This window comes from Populus nigra, chromosome 1 (assembly GCF_951802175.1).
Source record: "Populus nigra chromosome 1, ddPopNigr1.1, whole genome shotgun sequence".
NCBI lineage: Eukaryota > Viridiplantae > Streptophyta > Magnoliopsida > Malpighiales > Salicaceae > Populus > Populus nigra.
Genome location: NC_084852.1, coordinates 15,008,545 through 15,035,985, shown reverse-complemented (window position 1 = coordinate 15,035,985; position 27,441 = coordinate 15,008,545). Strand labels below are relative to the sequence as shown.

General features: G+C 30.9%; 1 protein-coding gene across 2 annotated transcripts; it reads left to right on the top strand.

Moving 5' to 3' along the window:
* Positions 1-16,845: 16,845 nt before the first annotated feature.
* Positions 16,846-19,669, top strand: LOC133671429 (uncharacterized). Of its 2 annotated transcripts, none has more exons than XM_062092208.1 (2): positions 16,846-17,321; positions 18,060-19,669. In XM_062092208.1, exons 1-2 carry the CDS (start codon positions 17,259-17,261, stop codon positions 19,155-19,157), a joined length of 1,161 nt encoding a protein of 386 aa, XP_061948192.1. In that variant the 5' UTR covers positions 16,846-17,258; the 3' UTR covers positions 19,158-19,669. The 2 variants fall into 2 exon arrangements, with proteins under 2 accessions (XP_061948192.1, XP_061948186.1); XM_062092202.1 differs by having other exon boundaries at positions 18,057-19,669.
* The last annotated feature ends 7,772 nt before the right edge of the window (positions 19,670-27,441 follow it).

Sequence of the window (27,441 nt, the reverse complement as noted above, 5' to 3'; positions counted from 1 at the left end):
TCTAGTATTACGAAGTATATTTATATTTATTTTTATTTGTTGGATTTGATAAGGAAGTTCACAAGAGAGAAAGAAATACTTCATCCAACTCCTACTTTTTTTGCTACTAATTTCATTGTATTGTAAAGCATTTTAGTGCATAAAGATGATTTAACAGCTATAGTGAAATCTAGGAAATGAGTCTTATTTTCTTATGCTAAAGATAGGAAATGAAAGAAGTTTGTTGAAATTGTGTTGAACTATGTGTTTTGGGAAAAAATATACAATGATTTTACAAATGACCAAAGTTTTAATTGAGTTCTATAAATTGTGAAAATTGATAATAGGCTTTTAATGAGGCTATTTAATATGCAAAGGAAGAAATGTTGAGTAGATTTTTTTTTTAAAAAAAGGCTAGTATCATGAACATTATCAATAAGCAACGGGAGGAAAACTATATAGAAAAATTTATATGGTGAAATTTTGATTGAATTCTCAGTTTTAATATGTAACATCTCATACTTTAAATACGATTTGTATCTGTCTAATTGTCTTGTATGTGAAAAAAGGGTGTTTTTTTTATACAACCATAAGAATTGTCTTCATTTAACATCTAAAAATTTAATTAAGGATTATACTGGTACACAATCTCTATTTACACTTTTGTGTGAGTACATCACTTTCCAATTTATTTACATGAAATTAATTTACAAACATTCTCCAGACAATACTAGAAGCTATTCAATATAGAAAGACTAAGTAACTCGATAATGATTCATGAGGAGCCGTTATATCCTAAAGAAAATACTTGTAAAATATACAAAATCACAAAACTCATAATGAATATTTGTGTCATCAAGGTTACTAACAATTATCAATGATACAAGTAAAACCAATTTCACTTACTTTTTTTTATATATAGATACATCAATCTATGCTAGTTCAAATTTAATACATTTCCATCAATTATTGGTGAACTTTTATTTCATCATAGTACTCATTTAACAATCATAGTCATATCATAGTAACTCTTGTTCACAACAAGTTTGACTCATACTTCGATTCACTTTTCAAATACATTTAACTCGTACAATTGTATATATATCTCCCAACTATCTCTAATTTACACCATTGTTTCAATCCCTAATACATTTTTAATTTATGACACCTTTTGTTTTACAAACATGTTTATGTCGTTTCAGCTTCTCGAGTATTAAGTTTGTCCTAACCAATACTCATGTTATTTTAACTCATTATATACCATTTTGGCTCCCTCTTGTGATTCATTTCATATACAAAATCATGTTCTCTTAGCATATATTTTATCGTGTTAGTTTTTTATGTGATTATTTGTCTAGTTCAATCTCGCGCAATCTGTATTCATCATCATCATTTCATTTCCTTTTCACATAGATCATACTATTATCTTTCATAGTATTCTTGAATCCTTACAAAAGATTTAAGGCTTGCACTTTACCATGACTTTTTACTTTTAAATGAAAACTTTCTCAATGATTACAAAGGACCAATCCAAAACCCATCACTTTTGGGTTTCACTTTTGGGTTTGGTTGTTTAGGTTGTGCCCATCAATGTCGGATGCATGCTACTACAGAAACCAAAAGCCTCAATGCGATGAGAGTAACGGAATCCTAGTTTTTTAATAACTCAAGGAGCTTTAAGTACAACTAATGTGAGGTTCCACTAAGATCAAAAGAGAAGGCTTATGAATAGACATGAAGAAACGACAGGCAGGAATAAAAATTTTATGGCCAACTCCCAAACAATTTCAAATCTGAAAGCTAATCATTAACAAAAACAAATATTGAGAAGGCTAGACCACAATGTAAGGAAATCAGACAGAGGGAAGGGCTTTATCAAACACCCCGTCAACTTCAATACTTTCAGAGCCATAAAAGACACCACCATTATCAAGATTTTTACTGTGCAAAGCAAGAACCTGTAATGCTTTTGTAGCCTTACTTTTACTTGCACCAAAAAATTTTACAAGCAAATCCTAAAAAGAAATATTAGCACCATGTAAAGTTGTTTTTCTAGTGGCATATGCCTCAAAATCTTATTTTCTCTCCATAGGACCATCACTATTAGACTTAGATTATCCATATTAGCATGTCATTGAAACTTTGATGGTTGATGTTCATTATTAATACAACCATTATATGAGTTCCAGAAGCAGCAGAGAGGTTTTTGAAGTAATAGGTTGAGGTAAAGGGGACTTCAATTATAATTAGTTGAATTAATATTAGGCTAGGCTAGGTTCGATGATTGTGGTTTCATGAATTTGGGCTTTAATGAATTCAAGGTGCTGGCATAATTGTTGTTCATAAGATTAGCCAAATTGTTTCTGAAATCAGGATTGACTTGGGGCAGCTAAACTAGACTTCATATGGGAAGTAGAAGTAAAGGCATTATTCCCTCCAATCACCGGTAACGTTCAACAGAGGAAAGTCTTCGGTTCTTTAGTAGCATCGCATCAATGTCTTTTTGTGATTTCCTTCATGGATTTGTAGGGGTATGGATCTAGTTTTTTTTAAAAAAAAAAATTAGCACACCAAGTTTAAAAATTTAAGAGAATAACATAGTTTGAATTTTTTTTAGTAAAATAGTGTAACATTAATTAAAATTTTAAAAGAGCAGATCGAATACACAATATGGTTTCTCTTTCATTGAAAAAATCATTTACACCCTCATTTATCTTTTAAAAAACTCGTTAAGCACTTAGATTTTGCCTATAAATCAACCAAAAATCGAACTCATCCTTGCTTCTAAGTATCATTGTGTTGAATCCACCGTTCCCTTTGTTGTCATCTTTGTTGCTGTTGCCGCCCCAGCCATTCTTGTAGTCCTATAAGCTAGGTAAACATGCTACATTGCTATCAATTTGTATTTGGTTTGGTTGAAATCAAAGAATTGTTTAGGTTAAATTTAAAGTATTATGGTGAATTTTGGGTTTGTTGAATCAATGATAAATTAGTTAAAAATACATTCAATTAGAGTTTATTTGATATAGTTAAACATGAAAATAAATTGAATTAATGATGAATTAATTATTTCAATTAATTATGTGTTGCGTTTAATTTAGGTTAAGTTGTCATATTAAAGATTTTTTGTATATTGTTGCAATCGACTAATAATGTAATTAAATACGCAAACACGTTCATGCAATACATCATAAATGTGGTTGAATTATGACGAATTAATTATTTCATTGAATTGTTGATAAGTTAATGAATTTAGTATTTTCTTGGAATTAAATTAATTTACTATGAGTTTGCGTTTGATTTAATGCAATTGAGCATGAGAAATATTAATTGAAATTGTATCGTGAATTATGTTTAATTTTTTATTAAGTTTGTTTTAGTGTTAAAGTTTTAGAATTTGATTGAATTTGCTATGAATTTTTCCAATTAAATTTGAGGTAATACAATTTAGTTAAAATTATGTTAAATTGACTAGAATTTGATTTTTTTTACAGAATGTCTAATAACATATTTATGTTATGTCATTACGATGACAATATTGTTCCTAAAATGAGCAGTAGTATCACATACAATGACAAGAACAATTTGTTGTTACCTGGTAATTTAAGCATGTCATATGTAGAAATGAAAGAAATTATTTTTCATGGATTTGAGTGGAATTATAATGATATTGATGTTGAAATAAGTTGGAGGTGTCAAATTGGTGAATAACTATATTATCTTGTACCGATTGTGTGTGATGATAGTTTTAAGATAATGATTGATTCTTTCATTCTAAATGGTTTAAACATGATGATGTTATATGTGAGTAGTTGATCAAAATCTGTGTGTCCCAACTTTTGCTGCTCTTTTAAATTAGTTAGTAGAGGTAAAAATAGTTTATTGTTGGATGAGTTGCTATAAATGATAGATGATACTATGTTTGATAATCCTTTTGCTAATCAACATAGATTTGACTATTCTGAGCCAAGTGAAAATGAAGGTGATGTTGTTGATGATGATGAAATTATTCCTCATATTCCTAAATTTGGAGATGTTTTTAGGTCAGTTTTGCTATTTCATATGATTGGGCATTTAATCATAGACGTACACCAAGAATGTCTAATTTGGAGATTGGCCAAACATCTAATAGTAAAAATGAATTAGTTATTGCTGATAAACGGTCACATATTACACACTCGGTTGAGTACCGAGTCCAATGGTTGAACTTAATATTTGTTCAATTACAATATGTGCAAGCACCAAAATATAAGTGTTATTTTTGTAGGGAATATCATAAAAGATCAGATACATTTGAGATAGCAAAGTTAAAAGGGTCCAACATATGTGTTTCGACCTTTGTCCAAAAATATCACCATCAACTTGATGCAAATTTTGTTACTAGTGCTATATCAACTATTAGAATGAATAATCTTTTAATGATGGTTGCAAGCATACGAGATGAAATAAAAATGCATTACAAGTATAAAATATCGTATGACAAAGCATGAGTTGCAAAATAAAACGTGATTGCGCATCTTTTTGGTTCACATGAGGAGTTTTTTTAGAAATTGCCTAGGTTTTTGTTGGTAATAAATGAATTAAATTCTGGAACAATTACTGATTGGACACCTGAAGGATATCTTGATGATAGTACAATGGTATTTGGAAGAGGTTTTTTTTTGTCATTTGAACCTTGTATTGAAGGTTTCAAGTAATATAGGCCACTTATCAGTATTGATAGGATATATTTGTATGAGCGATATGATGGGAAGTTATCGATTGCAATTGCTTTTGATATAAATAATGGGATATTTCTGTTAGCTTTTGCAATTGTTAATGAAGAAAATAATGACAATTGAAGATTTTTTTGCTATGTTTACAAAGATACATTATTGGTAGTAGAACATGTATATGTATAATATCAAATAGACATGCAAGCATCAAGAATGGAGTAGCAAAAATTTAGTGTCAACCTTTAAGATACCATAGGTATTGTACCAGATATTTTGTTCGCAATTTAAACCATAAATTCAAAGTCTCAGCTACCAAAAAAGATTTAATAAGGATGTATTATGGACCTTTCAGGTGCAAATTTGATTTATAGTATGAAAGAATGTTTAACATAAACCCAACATATAAAGAATGGCTTGAAGGGGAGCTAAAAGAAAAATGGGCTTTATATTATGATAGTGGTCACTTATATGGTAATATGACAACTAATCTTTCAGAATCATTTAATCATGTTCTAAGAAATGCTCGTACAATACTTGTTTATGCTCTGGTGCAATTAACATTTTACAAATGTAATGGTTATTAGTTCAAATGGAGATATAAAACTAGTGATGTTATTCAAAATGGAGTACTCTGGCCTTTAATAATTCAACTTGAATTGATAATGAGTAGTGATAGATATATGGACAACAGTGGTCCCACTAATATGTTTTGAGATGGTCGAACTACATTGTTCAAATCAGGTAATGCGACAGCTCAGCTACAGATAACACATTCTAGTCGATATTAATACAAGTGATGCTTTGCACACCATTACTCGTAGGGGTAAAAATGATGATTACAACTGGTTAGGTCGGCACAGTGTTTATATATCACAAAGGGATGCATAGATGAATGAGATATTTACAGATATGCAACCTATGATTACTAACGAGGAGTATATGTTTTGGTATATAAGTATAACACGACAGATCATTAATCCAAATCCTAAGCAGGTTCTTCCACTTAGGTTTACTAAGCTTAATTTAGGCCCATCTGGTTATTCAATGACATTACTTGATAAACCACCACTGATTATTGTTCTTGATTGGGAGTAACTAGTTTTAAATATGTCAATACATCAGTCTTTGTTAAAGTGAATAAACCTTCAAATGTTGGTACTCTAATAATGATTAAGAATAGAAAAACAACTTGAGCTTTTTAAAAAGATAGGTTTTGGCCTAACTAAACACTTTTGGTTCTAACCTCTTATATTAGACCATTTTTTTTTATCATAGATACACTATTTTCAATGTAGGCACCACATATATATTAGGAATAGAAAGACAAGTAGCAATAAAACTTATCTTAGGTAAGATGTTTTAGGGCAATAATATTTTCTTTTTAGCATAACCAACCCCTAACTTAGAGTTCTAAAAGAGCAATTAGGATTTTTAATAATCATAATACGAAGTGAAAACTCCTTCATCACATTCCTTCTACAAACATCATAGATACACTATTTTCAATGTAGGCACCACATATATATTAGGAATAGAAAGACAAGTAGCAATAAAACTTACCTTAGGTAAGATGTTTTAGGGCAATAATATTTTTTTTTTAGCATAACCAACCCCTAACTTAGAGTTCTAAAAGAGCAATTAGGATTTTTAATAATTATAATACTAAGTGAAAACTCCTTCATATATCACATTCCTTCTACAAACCTTTTCCCCTCTTTATGCCAAGAAATTAGAATATATATATATATATATTGGCACAAAGAGGGGAAAGTTAAAGGAAAAAAAAATAGGAAGAACACATATATAAAAAGGGGAAGAAATGAAAAAAAAAATATAAGGAAAAAAAAACATAAAAAAATATTTCTCTCTCTCTCTCTCTCTCTCTCTCACCTAGTTGCTAATATCATAACCAATTCCAATTGGCCTCCTAATACTCTTTCTTTTCTCTTTTTCTTGTCTTTTTCATCTCCACTTTCCTCGTCGTTGTTAACCTTTTTACCCTTTTGAAGTATTGAAAAGCCTTTTCTCTTTCACCCATCTTATTTTTGAGTAACATGAGTCATCATTCTTTCCCACGTGACATCAAACCTTAACCTCTCTCTTTGTTTTATAATATGGTAGCGATTTGGAGCACCATTAATGATAACAACTCCAATAATAAAATAAATAAGTCCATATATGGCTTGCTCTCATCTTCCTCACCGGATGGTCGTGTTTTATCGGCCTTTAGTGGTAGGTTGACAAAATCCTAAGTTACATGATTTACTTTACACACATTAAAGGATTAGTTGGAGTAGTCATTAATGACAAGGTACTGACGATGTATGACATCATGCATTAGGTGATATTATTATTTTGCAATTTTCTCGTTACCCTCTTACATATTATGATCATTTTATAAATCTTTTCATATTATTATGCATAAGGGGTGTTCATGGATGTACTGGGTCAAGTTTTGATCTATAATTGTACTCAACCTAACTTCTGATATTTTACAAAATATAAACCCAACCTATTTAATTTTTTTAGACTAAAGCGAGTTAGATATATCAAGTTGGGTTAAATTTTTTATGGATATTACAAATATCAGCAGGTTGACGATATTAATTCTCTTATTATTTTACAATCCTAAAAAAATTATTGGGTTACAACTATTGGAACTAGATAAGACCCTTAAATTTCATATATTAAGACAATATAAAACTATCATAATTTTCATATAAAAACAAAAAAAAAATCACAATTAAGCATTTTATCAAACAATTAGGGTGCAACTGATACAAAGATACACTAGCAGGAATAGACTATAAAGTGCTTTTGGTTTTGTGATTTGACTATGAAAATAAAAGTTCAATATGGAGTCCTTAAATTTTTATTTGTTTTCTCATGATCTCTTGGTTACCAAACAGAAAATATTAGAGTTGTAAAACACATTGTCACTTTATTAGATCAAACTTTAAAAGGATCAATTATAATTTTTGTGAAATTAAGGAATAAAGAGAAGAGAAAAATATTAAGAGAATGAGAGACGACAATTGAGTGTGAAAATGAGAGAGAGAAAAAAATAAAGAGAGAAGGGAAAATATTATTTATACCAAGGACTTAGGTTACTTACATTGAGTTATACGAGTTGGATTGGGTTGAGTGAGTTTTAAAATCTCAACTCATACTTGACCTGTAATATCCATTTACTAGGGTTTTTTTTACCCATTATTATCCGAAATATCCATATTATCCAACTTTGATAGGTCAGGTTGGGTCAGATAATGCAAATATTACAAATAATCTGATTTTTTTGAACACTCCTAATTATGGATATTTAAATGTTGGATCATGTTGTTATGTTATACCCTAAGGGTATGATGCCATTGAGAAGCTTGTAAGAGCGATACAAGGTTGATGGTAAATTATTCCATGTGTGTAATGGTATAGTACCTATGTGAATTTATATTTTTTGTGTTGTTTTGCCAAGTTCGATGATTGAATATTTATTAACATGATCTTTGTTGAATTTCTTAAAATGATTTCTCAAAAAATTATGATTTGGTTTTTCCTTGTTACATGAGGCTTCCTTTAAATAATTTCTCAACTTGTCGTTAATTTGATTTTGTTTTCATTGTAAGAGAATTCCTTTAATGATTTCTCTAATCATTTTTTATTTGATTTTTCACATTGCATGAAATCTCCTAGAAATAATTTCTCAAATCTTTGCTAATTGATTTTTCATTGTTATAAGATAATTTCTTAAATGATTCCTCAAATTATTTTTGATTTGATTGTCTATATTATGCATGAGTTTCTTAAAATGATTTTATCATTCATTGTTAGAATGTTCTTGTTTATTTTCAAGTGGAGATCTGAACTATTTTTATGATAATTAGTGATATGATACCATTCATTTTTAAATTTTCAAATGATTATTCAATTTATTACTAGATTGTTGATGCTTATTTCAAGCAAAGTTCTGAATTGTTTTTTTATGATTGTTATTGACATGGTACTATTTGTTTTCAAGAAGACTTTTTAAATGATCTTCAAAATCGGTTGCTAAATTATTTCTGTTTGTTTCAACAAGTTATTTGTCATTTAATTCCTTAAACTATATTAATGTTTAAATGCAATTGCCCTAGAGAAAATCGATCGACTCGCCGGGTCAACTCGAAACCTAGTGACCCAGCAAAACCCGGTAGAGACTCGTTGTTTTTTTTTTCTAATGTGTTTTTTCTCTTAGCCAAAGACCTCTATTTTTTTTCTTATTTCTCAAATAGGTACTAACCCATTTCAAAGTTCACTATATAAATACTAGAAGAATGTCTTATTTTTTCATTGTGGGATTTGAAGCCCTTTAGTATATATACTCTATGTTCACAAGAAAAAAAGTTATGTTTTTTTTTATGTGGGATAAAAAACCTTTTGAAATAATTTTTTAAACTTTATTATTTACAACATATATAGTCTATATCCACATGGATTGTTTTTTAATTTTTTCAAATGAAATATTAAAACCTCAAAAAAAAATTTAAAATTTTTTCGAGTTAACCTAGTTCAACCCGTGTAACCCGAGACCCACCCCCTTGGCCGAGTCAATCCTCGAGCTGGGTTTGATAACTACAGTCTCATGGTGTATTTATGCTCATGAGTCTTGTTCTTTTGTGAATAGGAGGGTTTGGAGTGTAATTTTACTCTAATAATATTTAATGAGATATAAATATCTCTTATATCTATTTAATATTTGAAAGAAATATGGTGGGTCTCTAGAGGACTTTTATACACTTAAAAGGTGTAGAGAAATTAGGGTACAAGACGTTAGATGTAGCTGAGCCCATGAAAGTTAAGATCTTACCGCAGGTTAGACTCAAGGAAGGAGGGTCATCCTCTTAGGTGTACCTCGGGTAGGATGGTCATTTTATTGGGCGTGCCAAAGGAGGATAGCCATTCCCTTGAGTGTGTCAAGGGAGGATGATCATTCTCTTTAACGTGCTTGAGGCCTAACACACTACCAAACCTAGCGTGGTCGGAGCTTGGCACAATGCCAAGCCCATCGTGCCTAGGACATGGCACAATGCCAAGTCCAATCGCATCTGGGTTGGCTAGTGCCAAACTCAGCGTTCCTGAGGCTTGGCGCACTGCCAAGCCATTCATGTCTAGGTCTGGCGCAGTGTGCCCGAGGCTTGACACACTGCCAAGCCCAACACACCTTTACTAGGACGTACTTGTTTTCCTGAAAATTTATACCCGTAAATTTTTATTGATCAGATGTTTTTTGGTAAAGATATACTGTTAAAAACTTGGTTCATCAATTGTCTTCAACCTTTCTTTCACCATCATTAGTTCCTGAATCCAACTTTTTTGGTTCTAAGTTGATCTTCAATTGTATTTTGTTGTCTAGATTGCTCTTACAAAGAAAAGAAAGAAGGAAACTTACATGCTGATTACTTTATGTACGTACTGATTATTTTATAAGCCAAGGTTTTTTAAAATAGATATAAATTCAAGAGGATTATGAATTTCAAAGATCATAACTTCTATTAGATGCATGATGTTAGCAAACAAACACAAACAAAAAGCCAAAAGAAAAAAACTAAAATTTAAAAAATGAAAAATTCATTTGTGAAAAATAGATTTAAATAGTAGTGATGAAATAGATTGTTCATATTTATAATTAAAAAAAATAAGGAAAAAATAAAACAATTAAGTTAAATTAGAATTGTGAGGGTAAAAATAATACGCAAGAATTAAAAAAGGATAAAATGGAAATATAATAAAAAGCACATAGATCAAAGCAACCAAAAATTAAGAGTTTGTGCGGATCCTTCCTCATGTATAAATACATACAAACACACACAAAAAGTTGTGGTTATTATTGTCTTATATGCATGTATTACTCCTAACGTTTGTGATATGTTGCACGTCGAATCAAAAGTCAATTCAAATGTAAAACTAAACATGTGGGTGTCATTAATGTTTTTTTGTCAATAATGAAAAATCTTAAAATGTGTATTGAAAGCTTGATTAGTGGGTTCAATAAAATTAATCGATCACTATATATGTTAATAAACATTAAAAAGAGTTGTTAATAATATATAAAGATTGAACCAAGATGCTAAGTGATTAATGCGGATAAAGAAACATGATCTCATGATGTCTCATGCTATTTAACTTCTTTATTTAATTATGTGTAAATATATTAAAAAAAAACAAAACAAGACATCTTATTGGCATAGTTCCTTTGTTTTTTATTTATCTAGTTTTGCTCTATGTCGTGGCCCCTTGCATGGCTTGGATTTCAAATCAAACCATGTTAGGGTTGTTGGCTCAGTAAGGCCCATTTTACCGATCGGGTTCAAACATGACCCAGTCACCCCATTCAAAACCTAATCTGGCTCTAAAAGAAGTTTTAAGTCGTTATTGTTTTAACCATTAACTAACTCAACCAGGCTAAAATACAAGACAATGAACTACCAAAGGATAAAATTGAGAAAATATATTTACATAATAAAACAAAAAATCAATGTTATATTAGATTGATCTCAATCAACTTGGATTAAATTACCAAACTCATAATCCAGGTCATGGACACGACCACAATGAGCTAATCTGGTTTGTCCATTTGTCTCTTTCATTTCTTTTCTTTTTGCCTACCTCTAATTAGACCTTCATTGGGATTAAATGAGATAAAATATGGGACTAAATTGAAGAGCTATTAAGGAATCAGGGACCAAATAAAAAAATTAAAAAGTATCAAAGAATCGAGATCAAATAAAAAAAACTTTTTATGTGCGGCTTTCTCTAACCTTTGATGATGACTTTTATTGGTGTCGTCAAAATCATCTCAATCAAGGTTCCCGCCTAGATCGATGTGTGTCAGTAACGACGTGGCTCTGACAACCATTCATTTTCCTCCTTTTTCTTCCATATTTTATATCTTCTCTCTTGGTTTTTATGCCTAACCAATTTTAGGTTTCTAAATGTGTTTATTGAGGTTTTTAGGATTTTTTTTAGGTCCCAAACTTAAACTTTGATTTTTTAATAACAGAAAGTGATCAAAAATGAAGAAATAAATGACGAGCATATGCCAAGTCAAACAACGTATCATTCATTAAATAAAAAATATATATATAAAAAAGAAGATGACGACATATTATCTACTCTTAAAAAAAAGCTAGGCGAGTGAACCCGAGTTTTTTCTTATAAGATAGACGTAACAGAGTCTAGCCTCTTTTTTCTATTTATAATTTTTTTTCAAATTTTATTTTAATTTTATACCATCTCTTTTATTTCTTAGATTATTTAATTTAATTTTTTTTAAAATATTAATTGATTTTTTTTATTCAATCAAAAATTGAGTAAAACACGAAAAAATAAAAAGGAAAATTCAGTAAAGATGTTTTCGTGTTTTAGTAATCCTCATCATTGTATATATACTTGTTTTTTAAGAAAATTTTTAGTATTTTATGATTGAAAAAAAGTATTTAATAAATGATTATGTTTATCTAACTCTTTTTTTTTTTTATAAACTCATAGAAATTTCCATCCCTCCTATGTCATATTTTCGTCTCCCCTAGTGGTTGTGATTTCAATCGTAGCGGAGAATTCCCAATACTCTATGCAGAAAAGATGCCTTCCACTCGCCCAAAAGTCGTTGGTCTTTTAAAAACCATCTTCATTTCTTCAAAAGATTTTTTACTTTGTTCTCAAAGTCTTCAAAAAATAAATTAATTAAATATTAATATAATAATAGAATGCCAATTAATTCTATAAAGTCAATCATTTTAGTGACCCTTGGAAAATAAAATGGTGTTGTTCATTTGTGTCTACGCAGTTCCATTAAAAGACAGAAGGAACATATATATATATATATATATATATATATATATATATATATATATATATAATTAAAATTTATGAAGAGAATATGCTCTGTGATTCGGCATTGACCTCTCAAGCCAGCAAACAGGTGGGAGTCCGTAGCTGAACTTTCGAGGAAGCTGCAGAGAAACATCGCCTTGGTGCCATTTGGTACTTGGAAGCATGCTTGAGGGGCACCTTCCAATCTCGTTTCTTTCTCTTGGATATTTTTAGCTCTTTTGTATGCTTCCAACTATCACTCTTTTTGTTTTTTTTGTTTTGTTTTTAAGATTGTGGTCTAAATAAAAATTGATTAAAATTTAAATTTTTTTTTGTTTTTTTGTTTGTTATAGCGTTTTAAAAATGTTTAAAAAAAATTAATTTTTTTACTTCAAATTAATATTATTTTGTTGTTTTCAGATTGTTTTGATGTACTAATGTCAGAAATGAAATTTTTTTTAAAAAATAAAAATATTATTTTGATGTATTTTTGAGTAAAAATCACTTTGAAAAGTAATCACAACCACACTTCCATACTCCCTAAAAACATGACCGCGTTCCCAAAAATTTTAAATATTGTTTTTGCTAAAATTTAATATGGGTTGTACGTTTTGGATCGTTTTGATGTGCTGATGTCAAAAATAATTTTTTAAAAATAAAAAAAATCATTGGCATGCATTTCGGCACAAAAGGTTATTTGAAAAGCAACCGCTACCACACTGTCAAGCACCCTCTAAGTCTAAGAACCCATTTGCTATTAGCTTATTACGGTAGCAATTAATGTTTTTCAAAGTGTTCGGAAATGCATTGGAATAATTTTTTTATTTTTTAAAATTTATTAATATCAGCACATCAAAACAATCTAAAACATCAAAAAATTAATTCAATACAAAAAAATTCAAATTAAATAACGATGGTATTTCTTCTAATTCTGATTTTTTTTTTGGTTGGACGATGCTACCAATAAATAAATAAATAAATAAATAAATAAATGATGATACTGTCGTAAGCTCTTGTTTCTTCCCACATGCGCTGCCAAATTCTTTTTGCAACTAGTTGTCATGGAGCCCCTCGTCATATTTATCTTTTGTACACAAAAGCTGGAAGCATGATAATAACAATTCAAATCAAATGGCTTCAAAATGTATTCCTCGAGGCATTAGCTAAAACCCCAGACAATTAACTATAATTAAAAGTATCAGTATTTTATTAATGCAGAAATAATCATAAAATAAGAGTGTTTTCACTGTGAATTATACTGTTTAGCACTGTAACAGGGTTATTATAGACTGAATATTTTTACTGTGAATTGTACTATTTCATGAGGATACGGTGAGGGCAAGCATATATTTTCTAGAGCTGCAGACACCTAGAGCTTGTGTATTTTAAGACAGGAGGCTACAAGAGAATATTACTAGTAATAGAGAATGGATAAATAAATAAATTAGTATTTAGCTACTTTCTCGAAATAGTTTTGAATATTTTTAAAGTGAAATTTTATGTTTTTAAAATAAAAATACATGAAAACACGTGTTCTTTTTCTCTACTATATTTATCCTTTTCATCCTGAAATAATGAGCAAATATTATCCAAGAACCAAGTTATATAACGAGTCAAGATTTAAACAGAAGACACATAATTGAAGGGGATCCATGTAATTTTACCCTGAACACCTGCACGCTAATCCTGATTAAGAAATATTAACCCTGAAAACCCACAAGTATAAATATGAGATCTCAAGATTTAGAATTGAGCTAGCAGTCATGAACTGGAGATAAAGAAAGAATTAGTATTCTTTGTGTAACTAAATTAATAATTAGTTATGGTAAAATCATTTTGACCCAGTCTTCCTCCTCTTCTGTATTGTTGATTGGTCTCCTCCTTGATAAGCATAGAATTTTCCCATGTATATAAAATAATAAAGTCCTTTGAATCTGTCAATAGAGGCACAAGGCCTTATATTATATGAAATTTAATATATATATATATATATATATATATATGTGGACTGAAGTGTCAGGGTGAATGTGACTATATTTTAAACCAATTAGGGAGAGCATATTCTACGAGGCACATGGCATGGCTATTTGAGGATAGGAGGAGGAGAGGAGAATATTGCATCTTAATTTTGATCTCCTCAAATTATGATTCCCAGAATAATGCCTGCCCTTGCTTCCTGAAAGATGTATTTCCAACACTAATTAACAAATACGTATGGATATTTAACTGGTGGTTTAAATGGATTAAATTTTTTTTATTTTTTTTAAAATTTGTAGTGTATGTGAAGATTTTTACGACGTGTTTTTTAATATAAAAAACTCATAAATAAAATTTAAAAAGTTTATCTATGCATCTAATTAAATAAAATTAAAATCTATTTATATAATAAAAAAAATATCAAGCTCGATTCTTATTTTAGCTAAAATTAATCAGTCAAATAAGTGACCGGAATTGACTTAATTAAGTTAAATAATTTATTTTTATAATTTTTTTTATCTAAAATAAATACCTATAAAATTAAAAAAATTAAATCGAAATAAATTACGATACTTAGTTATTCAATAAATTTCTAAACAAAGAATTATAATCAATTACTTATGTAATAAATATGTAGTATTAGGAACGATATCTATTAAATACATCGTTGTCCCAGGTATAATCGAATCACCTTATTATAAAATAATTAATTATATGAATTAATTTCATAGAAATGTGATAGATGCAGGTGCTCCTAGCATGCAAAATTAAAGGCATAATTAAAGGCATATTGACTACACTTCTTTTCAAGAGTATTATTTCTCCAGGAAAAAACCCAGAATTGTTTATGAAAATTAAAGAAAAAATATAAATAGTAAAAAAGGTGCTTATCTTTTCCATTAGAGAGGACTTCTCTTTTTAGAACAATAATCCAAACTGATCACAAACCAGGGAAAAGGCAATCCCCTTTTCCCCGTAACCAGGAAAAGGATTTTCCTTCCAATTTCAATCCTAAACCCCCAAATAATAATAATAATAATAATAATAATAATAATAATAATAAATATTTGAATTTAGAAAGACACAGATTCTGGCATTAATTAGTTAATTAATCGACAGCGGAGCCGCAGAAGCACCTAAATAACGGCTGTCTTGAGTCTTGACCGCGCCATTCGACGCGTGCCTCCAACTCCTCCCAACATTAAGTAGCTTACCATTTCTACCCTTCTGTCTCTAATCCTTAAATCAAGGTCATCTATCTTTACTACAAGGATTTCTAACCCTTTCTTTTGGACCAAATTGATTTCACCACCTGTTTTTTTCAGGAAAACCCGATTTTCTCCCCCGGAATTTCATTTTCTTCAATTTCCCCCCTACTCTATCACCGCAACCAAGCAGAGAGACATAATATAGTGGGCACCAGGTGGTGATTTATGAGTCAATATAATTTAATCTCTGTACAATAATGTCTCCCAAGTCAAGTCAATTGCATTGATTTTATAAATAGGTTTAATGAAGTCAAGTTCCCCTACATTTGTAGCAAGAAGACTATTTCTCCTGCATTTAAGAGTATATTTGAGTTAAAAATAAATAAATTTAAATTCTTTCATATATTTTCGAATGATTTTGATTTATACACGTCAAAACATAAAGAAAATACTTTAAATGCATAAGATTTGATGTTATTTCGGTTTAAATGTGCTTTTGTAAAGACATTTTTCGTCACTAAATACATATTTAGAGGGTGTCTGAGAAAATGGTAACAGTTGTTTTTTAAAATGCATTCGTTTGGAAATATATCAAAATAATTTAGTTCTTAATTTATTTTTAAAATTAACACATCAAAATGATAAAAAAATATAAAAAATTAATTTAAAATTAAAAAAATTCAAGATTTTTAAAAACTCCCGTAGAAACACTGTCCCAAACAGACATTTAATGATATAAAATTTGATGGAGGCCATTATCAATTTGGCATGATCACAGGGGACGTTAATGAAAATGAAACACAAGGGGGAAATCGGCGAACATAGGGGGCAAACAAGGATTATTATTGTTATTATCCTTATTAGTTCGTTAATGACAGCAGTAAACAGAGAGGGGGGTGGGGGTTAAAGAGTAAAAACCTCCTCCTCCTCCTCCTCCTCCTCCGTGTCATATATGGTAACAACAGAGGTTTTTTTAAGGCCAAGGTCACTTCAAATCCTCCTTAAAAACACAATATAATAACCTCAAGATCAAAAAAATATCAACCGTCAGATGAAGGAAAAAAAAAGTATATATGAGAGGAGGGACTAGGGATAGGGATAGGGATAGGGAGAGGGGGACGGATTTTTGTTAATTCTTATTATTATTTATCTGCTGTAAAGAGAGAGACCAAAAAAAAAAGGAAATAAATAAATAAATAAACATAGCAAAATAAAAACCACCAAACGGCTATAATTGTCACTGCAAGGCTCTGTTTGTTGCTCTGTTGGGGGGAGAGAGAGAGAGAGAGAGAGATTTAAGGTTGTGGGATTTTACGGGATTGCTCGGGGAGATATTTTCCTGGGCAAATTTTGGCCACCAGTTTGTGTATCAGGAAGGAGGGAGAGGCTTAGTTTGATCTTGGTTTTAAAAGATCTCCCTCAAAGTTTGTAACTTTGAGAGAGAGAGAGAAAGACAGAGAGGTTTTTAATCGAACATTTATTTTTGTTAACTGTTGGGATTCTGATTGATTGATCGATCGATCGATTAATCATGTCTGTCGGGTATTATAGTTCCAAGAAGACTGATGATATATGTGAGGATGTTTGTGGCCAGGTAATTTATTCTTCTTATTCTTCCATTAAAGTTTTGATTTTTTTTTTTCATTTGGAGTAATGGATATCTTGTTGTTTTTTAGATAATACGCTAAATTTGTAATCATTTATGACTCTTAAACTTTTGAAGTTGGCTGCTTTCTTTTTTATATTTGAATTGTTGATTTTAAGATTTTGAATTTGTTTTTGTTCTTTATAATAAAATGAATTCCCCTTCTCTCCTTTCAATCCTCTTTCGGAGATTTGTGGTTTCTTATACTCTGGGGTGAAAATGCGTTGGAATGAATATCAGAGTTAGTGATTTTGGGTTTTCTTTTTACTTCATTTTTTTTCCTGTATAATTGGAAGAGAAGGTACGTTGAGCAATGGATACGAAAAATAATGATGTGGGTTCTAATCAAAAGGTTTTAGATTTTGTAACTTTTGGATTCATAGAGGGTAATATTTGGCTGTTTTGTTACTTTTAGTAACAGTGACAATTTATTTGTTCTTTTTGTTTTTTTGACATTCAATGAACTGGTTCTAATTCTCTATGCACCTGCAATCTGTTAAACAACCACAGGTTCAAATGAAGTTCTTGCGCTTGAACTGCCTTTTTTAATCTATGGTTGTTGTTTTTGTGTTCTTGCTGTGGATAATGTTCTACTATCACAGGCATAGTGGGTAGATGTTGCTATTTATTCTGCAAAATCTTGACATCTTAGTTTTACCTAGAAAGTTTTGTTTTAATTTGCAGCAGTCATCTCGAGCAGCTCTGAGCATGTCTAGGCTGAAGTGTATCTTGCGAGGGTTGGATTTCAAGACGTATATATTCTTGTTGGTTCTTGTTCCATTAGGAATACTCGGTGTGTATCTGCATGGCCAGAAGATCAGCTATTTCCTGAGACCTATATGGGAATCTCCTCCAAAGCCCTTCCAGATACTTCCTCACTATTATCATGACAATGTATCAATGGAGAATCTTTGCAGGCTTCATGGTTGGGGGATTCGTGAATCCCCAAGGCGAGTCTATGATGCAGTATTATTTAGTAATGAAGTAGACATTCTCACGATTCGATGGAAGGAATTATATCCTTACATAACACAGTTTGTTATTCTTGAAGCAAATTCAACATTTACAGGTATACCCAAACCATTGCTCTTTGCAAGAAATCAGGACAGATTCAAATTTATAGAGAATCGGTTGACTTATGGGACAGTTGGAGGGAGATTCAGGAAAGGGGAAAACCCATTTGTAGAAGAAGCATACCAGAGAGTAGCACTGGACCAGCTTATTAGAATAGCAGGGATTGAAGATGATGATTTGCTATTAATGTCTGATGTTGATGAGATCCCCAGTGCTCACACAATTAATCTATTGAGGTGGTGCGATGACACCCCCCCGGTTCTTCATCTTCAGTTGAAGAACTACTTGTACTCTTTTGAATATTATGTTGATAACAAGAGCTGGCGGGCTTCTGTTCACAAGTTCAAGACAGGGAAAACCAGATATGCGCACTATCGTCAGGCAGATGTCCTCTTGTCAGATGCGGGTTGGCATTGCAGCTTTTGCTTCCGACACATCAGTGAGTTCGTATTTAAGATGAAAGCTTACAGCCATTATGATCGGGTTAGGTTCTCTCATTACCTGAACCCTAAAAGGATTCAGAATGTGATTTGCAAAGGGGCTGATCTGTTTGACATGCTACCTGAGGAATACACATTTAAGGAGATTATTGGGAAGATGGGTCCCATCCCTCATTCATATTCAGCAGTCCATCTACCGGAATTTTTGTTGAATAATGCTGAGAAGTACAAATATCTCTTGCCCGGTAACTGCGTAAGGGACAGTGGGTGAAGTTTCTTGCAAAATGACGAATCTTTGTAAATTCTGGATGCATGTCGTCCTCTGCACCGAAAAGGGCTGTATTAGGCAATTGATGGTGATGCTGTAGCATTGGTACAAGCGTCGCCTTTGTCGGTTGAATCCGCGTCATTCTTAGGGAGATGGGATGAACTTGGAAGTTTCTCTGTGTATGAAGGGAAATTCTGTATATACCTTTTTGCGGGACTTGGGTTTCTCCATTATGAAGAAGAGGTATATTCAGTTTTCCAAGGGGTAGCTCGTTACTAGAGGTCCTTGGTATGTATGCACAGACCACTGCTAGTTGGTTTGGCTTATCCTACCTGAATTGCATTAGAGTAGAATGACATTTTCCCATGTTTTTATGTGATGGGGAAGTTCGGCTTTTCTGACTAATCTATTGATGATATATTAATCTTGTCTATCTAGTTGTTGATTTGTACCATTTGATTTCTGCTGGTTTTGCCATTGAGCGAAATGCTGATTTATTCATCATTTGGATAGCATTGCAGATTGTGAATTTTTTTTTCCTAGTTATTACTGTCTCTCTCAGTTTTTCATCTTTCTCAATGTATATATATGGTTGTTTGGTCATCACACATGAACCTCCAGAATTGTAATAGAATCTAATCTGTCTGTTTGTGATTGCTGGAGGAGGATCCATTAACTAACTTCATTTCGTCTTGAATTCGGACATCTGTAATGGGGTTGCCCTCTTAAGATTTTCCACACGTAACCCTTTTTAAGATTTTCCACACGTATTTGCGGATTGGGGTCCACAAAATTACTTTTCTTTCTTGTGGTTGGTGTTTCAAGGAAAGCCTGTTGCCTGAAAAAGGTGAGCTTTTTCGTCCTCCCCTGGAAATCCACTTTTAACCTTGTGCACGCATTGGCCAACTAGAGGATAATAACCTTTTGAACTATGAATTTCAACTGACCATCTTGTAGCTCTCTTTCCGTGCTGTAAAGTTTCTGTAAATTCAGGGAGAACTCGCTCTAGCTGTTTAGTTAATTGAATAGATGCTTTCTTTTTTGAACACTGATGGTCTTTGCAAAACTCAGTTCAAGAATCCGAGTCGAGTTGGCAAGGTTAGCTTTGAACCCTTTTGAGAATCGTTATCTCAGTCCAAAGTTGTGGGGTTACAGTTTCTTTTGAGCTTTAATCAGGAAATGCATGCGTGCAACTTTGAAGTTGAGGATCAATCATGATGCTGACAACCACTTCAAGATATGGATTTAGAGTAGAGAACATGTGGGAGAAGTAAAAGATTCCCCCTCCGTGTTTCATTTGTTAACATTTTGCCTTTACATTGTTGCTCATGTGTTATCTGGTGCTGCTTCTGCTAGGGATGCCCACATCCTACTGGCTCAGTTGTATTATAATCGAAGAAACCCTAATCCAGCAGCTGCTCCTGCTCATGGTTCTTCCCTTTCCATGTTCTTTTCATAACTTGAAGGATGCATTCATCTTCTATGTCACAGTAGCTTTCCTCAGTCTCCTGTAGATGTGTCTTGAAGCAACATTAAACAGAACCAAGAAGTTTCTTGAAGCCTTTCATACCCAAAAAACACACAGTTTCGCCGTAAATGTAACAGGCAAACGAATGAATATCTTTCAAAGTCACATTCTTTTGTTGGCTGTCCATCACTTTCTGTTGCTCCTAATTACAGCACAGAAAAGAGCAACAAGAGGTACCCCAAAAGCATACACCAAAAGGACATTATTCCAGTGACAAACAGAACATTGGTGGATGATGTTCCAAATCAGCACGTCTGCTGTAAGCCACCCAGATACTGCCTCTGGTTTTTCTGTGGATGGAAAATTACTTTCGATTATGAGGGCCCTAGCTAGTTTAGTAACTATTTCATCAAAAGTCTTAACTATATCTGATTACTTGAATCAAAAGTTTCAAATCCGTGCTTTGATCCAAGATTAAGTTCTTAAACCGAGTCTAAAATATATTTTTAGTAAGTATAAATTCTGAAATTTAAAGTAATGAATTACCGACTAAGGTTACAAGGTTTAAGGGATGGAGTCCTCTCCAATTTCATGGCTCTAATTTACTATGATTCTCACCATCCATTCATATTAGATTATCAAGAATGAAATTGGAAATAATCATTGCTGCCCAGAACGTGCATGAGCACGAATCTATTGGATGAGTTGACTTCTCCCATCCAGCTCAGAACCAATTTTAATATGCGAAATTATGAAACCTCCACCATGAGCAACGCTGCTTGTATTATAGACTTTCAAGAACTCAATTCCTTTAGAATCACTTTTTTTTTTCTTCTTCAAGAATTATATAAAACAAAAAAAGAAAAAAAAAAGAAAAACTGTGTTTGGTTGCACCATTGTATTTGTTTTTTCTGTGAACAATTTTAAAAATTAAAATGAGTTTTTGAAAATAATAAAAAATGATTTTCTGTTTCCTATTTTTGTCTTTTTTGTTTGTTTATATAACATCATGTCATCAACATTAGAATGATCATTTTATCACCTCTCCACCATATCCATCACTGTAACTATTAATATAGGTTTTATTAAATACTCTGGCACTAAAAAAAACACTAATTAATATGATCCCGTCAATCTAAGGGTCGGCAGGAAAATATTTATCTAGAATTCATCCTTATTTATATATATAACATTATAATTAATTATGTAGTAAATGGTGCGGTGATAAAAGCTTGGGATTAAAGAATTTGTTTCTCCTGTGGTCTCAAGTTCGAGTTCTGTCGTTGCTAATATAATGACCACTTGAAACTTATATGGTCGTTGACTTCAAGACCTGTGAGATTAGTCGAGGTACGCATAAGCTGACCCGGACATCTACGTTAATTAAAAAAACATTATTATTATTATTATTATTATTATTATTATTATTAAGATAAATATCAATTATCCTAACAATGACTTTTAATATCATATCAACCATCACGATTTACACAGTAGAAGGAATACCAATTCCATGTATATTGTTTCAACTATCCCACAACTTAATTATAATGATTTAATTACATAATATTATTATTTTTACAATTTTAATTTTTTTCATATTTTTTAAATGAGGTCAATGCAAAATCTTTCCTTGTAAAAAAAATAGTTTTAAGAAAACAATAAACATGAAATACCTTTTATTTTCTAAAAATAGAAAAGAAAAAAAAGAGAAAAATTGGTCATCTAGCCGATGGACTTGAAAAAAAAACCCGACCATTTTTCCACTGCTAGCCAAGAACTCAAAAGGAACCATGGATGGACTAATCCTACTTCAAAACTTTATGAGAAATATCCCAAGTCACAACCCACTAGGGCACAACGAAGCAAGCAAGAAGACAAGGAAAACTAACTCAATAAATATTTTGAGCAATAATCTACAAGTCTCCTCCTCCTCCTCTCCGTTGATATTTTCCACCAGACAGACATCCTAATAATCTCAGTCAATAATCCAAACTCTAAAATTCCACTCTGAACGAGTCGTTGAAAACGAAGTCATCTAAATTAGGGTTTTAATATATTTCTAGCTCACTCCGACACGCCAAGACAAAATTTACATGGAGACTTGGAAGGGTTGGTGATGATGATCTTTTTTCGTTGGCTTGGCGTGAGATTCGATCATGAAAACTAAAAGGAAAGAGAAACTTCTTAATTATACGTTTTACTATCTTTTATTCTATTCTTTTCATGTTTTTTATAAAGTTATTATTTATCATAAAATAAATATACCATATAAAATGAAAATTAAAAACCTCGTCTTCTAAGAAGCTTATAGGTCTTTATAACTCATTGTTCTTACCCTTTTATCAAGGGAAAGACTCAAAAGTTCTCTTTTTTTATAATATTTAATCCGTCAAAGAGAAAAATATCTCTAATTTTATCAAAAAAAATATATTTTTACACACGTGTGGGCTCAGTGTTTAGCTAAGCCCAAGAATACTGGGTCTAGCATCTACCCAGATCCATATATGTTTGGGCTCAACGCTTGGCTAAATTCAAAGATGTTGGGTCTGGCAGCTTGCTAGATCTTTATAAGCTTGAGCTCAATGCTTAACCAGGTCTAAGGATACTGGGTCTGGCAATTTATGAGATCCTTATATGCTTGAGGTTAGCGCTTGGCCGGGGCCAATAATGCTGGGTTTGACAGTTCACTAGACTCATATATATTTGGGTTTAACGCTTAACTGAGTTTAATGATGTTGGGTTATCACCTGGCCTGTGGTTTCTTTAAATGAGGATCTAAATAAAAATAAAAATAAGAATAAAACATGTTAATCTATCAGTAGTCCCAAAGTCTTTATATTTATTACACAAAGATTTTGAAAGGTTACCAGTAGTAAATGAAATCCTTTCTACCTTCCCTATAAGATTTGGTTATTCTACATAGTACTGTTAAGATTCTCGTGGCCAGGTGGCTCATCTTTATTAAATAAGATGACTCTTAAAAAGAAAAATGACGGCTTGCATTTAAAGTAATAGTTGAGTGATGGCATGGAGTTAGTGTTTAATATCCGTAAAAGATTCCTCTTTATAGATTTAGAGACTTTTCAATATTTAAGTATCTTTTTGAGAAAAAATATAATGATATTTAGAGAGAAACTCTAAAAATAAATATGTCATGGAGAATGAAGATTAAAAACCTCTTTTTTTGAGAATTTAATGGGTCTTTATATCTTATTCTTCTTACCTTTTTATTGAGGGGATGACTCAAATATCTTTATTTTTATAGCATTTAATCCGCTTGGGTCAAAGAGAGAAATATCTCTAGCTTTATCACAAATAAAAATATCTATAATATTTATAAGAGAAAAATATCTTTGATTTTATCAAAGGGGAAATATCTATATATTCTTGTAGGTTTAGTGCTTGGCCGAGTCCAAAAATATTAAATTTGATAATTTATCAGATTCATATATATTTAGGCTTAGTATTTAATTGAGCCAAAAAAGCCTCTGATTCCTTTAAACAAGCACCCAAATAAAAATAAAAATAAAAATAAGACAAAACTTATTAATCCATGAAATATAATTGTACTTTGAAAGCACAATATAAAAATAAACTAAAATGAATTCGGCCATAAGCAAACTTTTGGGAGGGACCAATTGAAATGATTATTAAAATTAAAGTCAAAATTAACTTTATAAAAACAAATTGGGGGCCTATGACAAAGCCTTAAATATAATTCATTAGTTAAATTAATTTTTTTTTAAAAGGACAAGAAGCCGCAACTGGTCTCTCTCTGTTCACGGTTATTTATTTATTTATTTATTTGTTATTATTATTATTGGATAAACCGATAAAGAGAAGCAATCATCCATTGCACATTAGCACTCGGTGAGTTTGGATTCAACAGGAAATCCCTATTAATTATCACAAAAATAATGCTTTAATTGTATTCACTAACACTCTTTAACAATGTCAAATATTAAAATTATTTTTTATATATTTTTATAATTAGTTAGCTTCATAAATTTAATTGTTATTGTTATTACCTAATAGAAAGAATTTTTTAAGTGAACAATGTGATTTTTAATTTGAATAAAATAGAATTAACATTCCAAAATTAGATTATTATGACTATTATAAATTTTTATTTTTATTTTTTTTAGAAAACATAATTGTAATTTTGACATATATCTAATTTTTTTATAAAAAAATCTTTTTTCATTCTCAATAAATGGGCATCTTTTTTATTCCTTATCGGGAAAGAGCAACCGGAAAAGAAAAGGAAAATTGAAGTAAAAAAAAATAAATTATTAGTGAACACTAGTCAATTGATCTGCAATCCACTCTAGCTATTTGGAAAGAAAAAAAAGAATTGGAATAGTCCAAGGTCATCTTTGACCTGAGCCTCGCTAGAATCCGACTATAGTGATAGATTCCCATGAAAGACTAATGACAATATGTAAAATCCTCAATTTCATATATATTTTTAAAATGAAAATACTTCTAAAACATTAATATAATGTAAAAAATCATTTTAAATCAGCATGATTTGATTCTAAATCTAATAATTTATATTCATACATTTCTCAATTTCAATGATATAGTTTTAATATCTACAATTTTTCTCAATTTATAAGAAATCCAATTTTTAATTTTTATATTCTTACATTTTATATTTTCTACAATTTTTTTTTTTTGATTCAACAAAACCCCATTTCCCAGAAAACGCACTTTGTGTGCTCAGGCTCTTACAAAAGGTGCACGTCCTGACTCGAACTCGAGACCTGCTATACAGATCTCAAACTCTTTGCCAACACGCTACGCACCTTGGAGATAATTTTTATTTATGCTAACTCTCTATATATATTAACTTGTTTTTTTTTTACCATGTTCTACTTAAAAACTATCTTAACACGAATCAAACTTATATGAAAAATCAAATAAAAATTTATTTATAGTGAGATAAAAACTCAAGCTTTTAATTACATTTTGTTACTAGCCACGAATTGATGGAAGGAACTTAGCAGTAACATGTAATAAATATGAAAAAAAATATTTAATTATTGTTAGCATATTTTACATGTGTTGATTAACAATATATTTTAACATGTGAAGATTAGTTAGTTAGTTGTATGGAAGTTAGTACATAGTTATAAGGTTAGTTTATCGCATAAATAAGAATATATGAGAATGGTGGAATTCAAGCAATAAAATTAACATTTTGACGTTAATTCTCTCTCTCAATTTCTTTTATTTCTCCCTCAATTTCTTGTAAACTCTTGTTTGGTAAGGAAGATACTTAACAATTGATATCAAAACAACTTTCCAAAGCCAAATGGAAGTTGTTACTACACAAAAAAACAATTAACAATGGTGGAAAACAATTAAGGAGAGGTTTTGAAGGAACTTTACTTGCAAATGGAAGCTATATTGGCAACCTTTAAATCCTTCAAGACCAACCACAAAGCAGAGAGGTAAAGAGATTAAAGAATCATCTTTAGTGATTCTTTCACCCACCAAATCAGTCCTAACAAAAGCCAATCATCAGGATGATCTAAGTCCAACTTCTTTCAAGGAGGATTGTTAGATAATGACTAAACCTTCCAAAGTTATCTATGTTCACAACATGGGGGATGAAGTTTTTGAAATTGATTTGCTTAAGTTGGTCTAGCCATTCAGGATTATAACGAATCTTGTTATACTTGATGATGAAAATCAGGTTTTTCTCAAAATACAATATGTTATTTCATCCATCAATGCTCTCCAATGCTATACAAGCTTTCAACCAATAATAAAGGGAATGAATGTTTATGTTCAATGCTCTTCACATCAAGAACTTACTATATCGGATCAAAAAAATTTAAAGAAGGTAAAATGCTTTTCTTTAACCAATAAGGAGTATGTTTTTTTTTACAAGAGCTTGACCAATGTTTGAGAGGATTATTTTGTTGTTGAGCACTTTCTTGTTACGGGTCAACTAGAGTTCAACGACTGTTATTTTTATGCCAAAGAGAGGTTCATTTGGTTTGTTTGGCATTTGTAAGAACATGAACAACATCAAGTTTTATGACAGGGGGTTTTCATTATGGATGACTTTGAATAAAATTCTCAAAGTTATCAGGAAGAACTCAATAAACAATTTTTATATTTTTACACACATTCTTGAGGACAAGAATGTATTTGAAAGAGAACTATTGTTACAAACCAAAGATTGATGAAAGGAACTTAGTTAGCGGCAGCAGCAAGTTATAAATACTGCAAAAAATAGTTAGTCGTTATTAGCATATTTTGCACGTGTTGATTAACATATTTTAGCATGTGAAAATTAGATAGTTAGTGAAGCGTTAGGTGCATGAAAGTTGCTTAATAGTTAAAAGGTTAATTCATTGTATAAATAAGAATGTACGAGAGTGATGGAATCCAAGCAATAAGATTAATATTTTGACAATGTGAACCATTACTTCTATCTCTTTCTCAATTTCTTTTATTTCTCCCTCAATTTTCTTCTAAGATCTTATTTGTTAAGGAAGTACATTAACACATTTATAGTCAATTAACATAAAGCCATATCCAATATACACCGGACAAAAAATCATAAACCATAACGTAATTCTTTTTTTAAAAAAAGTTTTTGTTAGCAATGAATACTTTTTTATTTTCTCTTTTTGTGAATTCAGCCATTAATGATTTTGATTTGGAACTCTCTCTCTCTCTCTAATTATATAGTTTGTAATAAAATTATAATTTTAAATAGAAAAAAATATTTTTTTTATGTACATATCCAGATAGACTTGAAAACAATCCAATGGTTAGAATACGCCACCATGCTTTTCA

Bases quoted from the DNA above. Each gene is read 5' to 3' on its own strand.
- LOC133671429 (XM_062092202.1), top strand. From the start codon at position 17,259: ATGTCTGTCGGGTATTATAGTTCCAAGAAGACTGATGATATATGTGAG. The intron at 17,322-18,056 runs GTAATTTATTCT...TTTAATTTGCAG, and splicing joins GTGAGGATGTTTGTGGCCAG to CAGTCATCTCGAGCAGCTCT.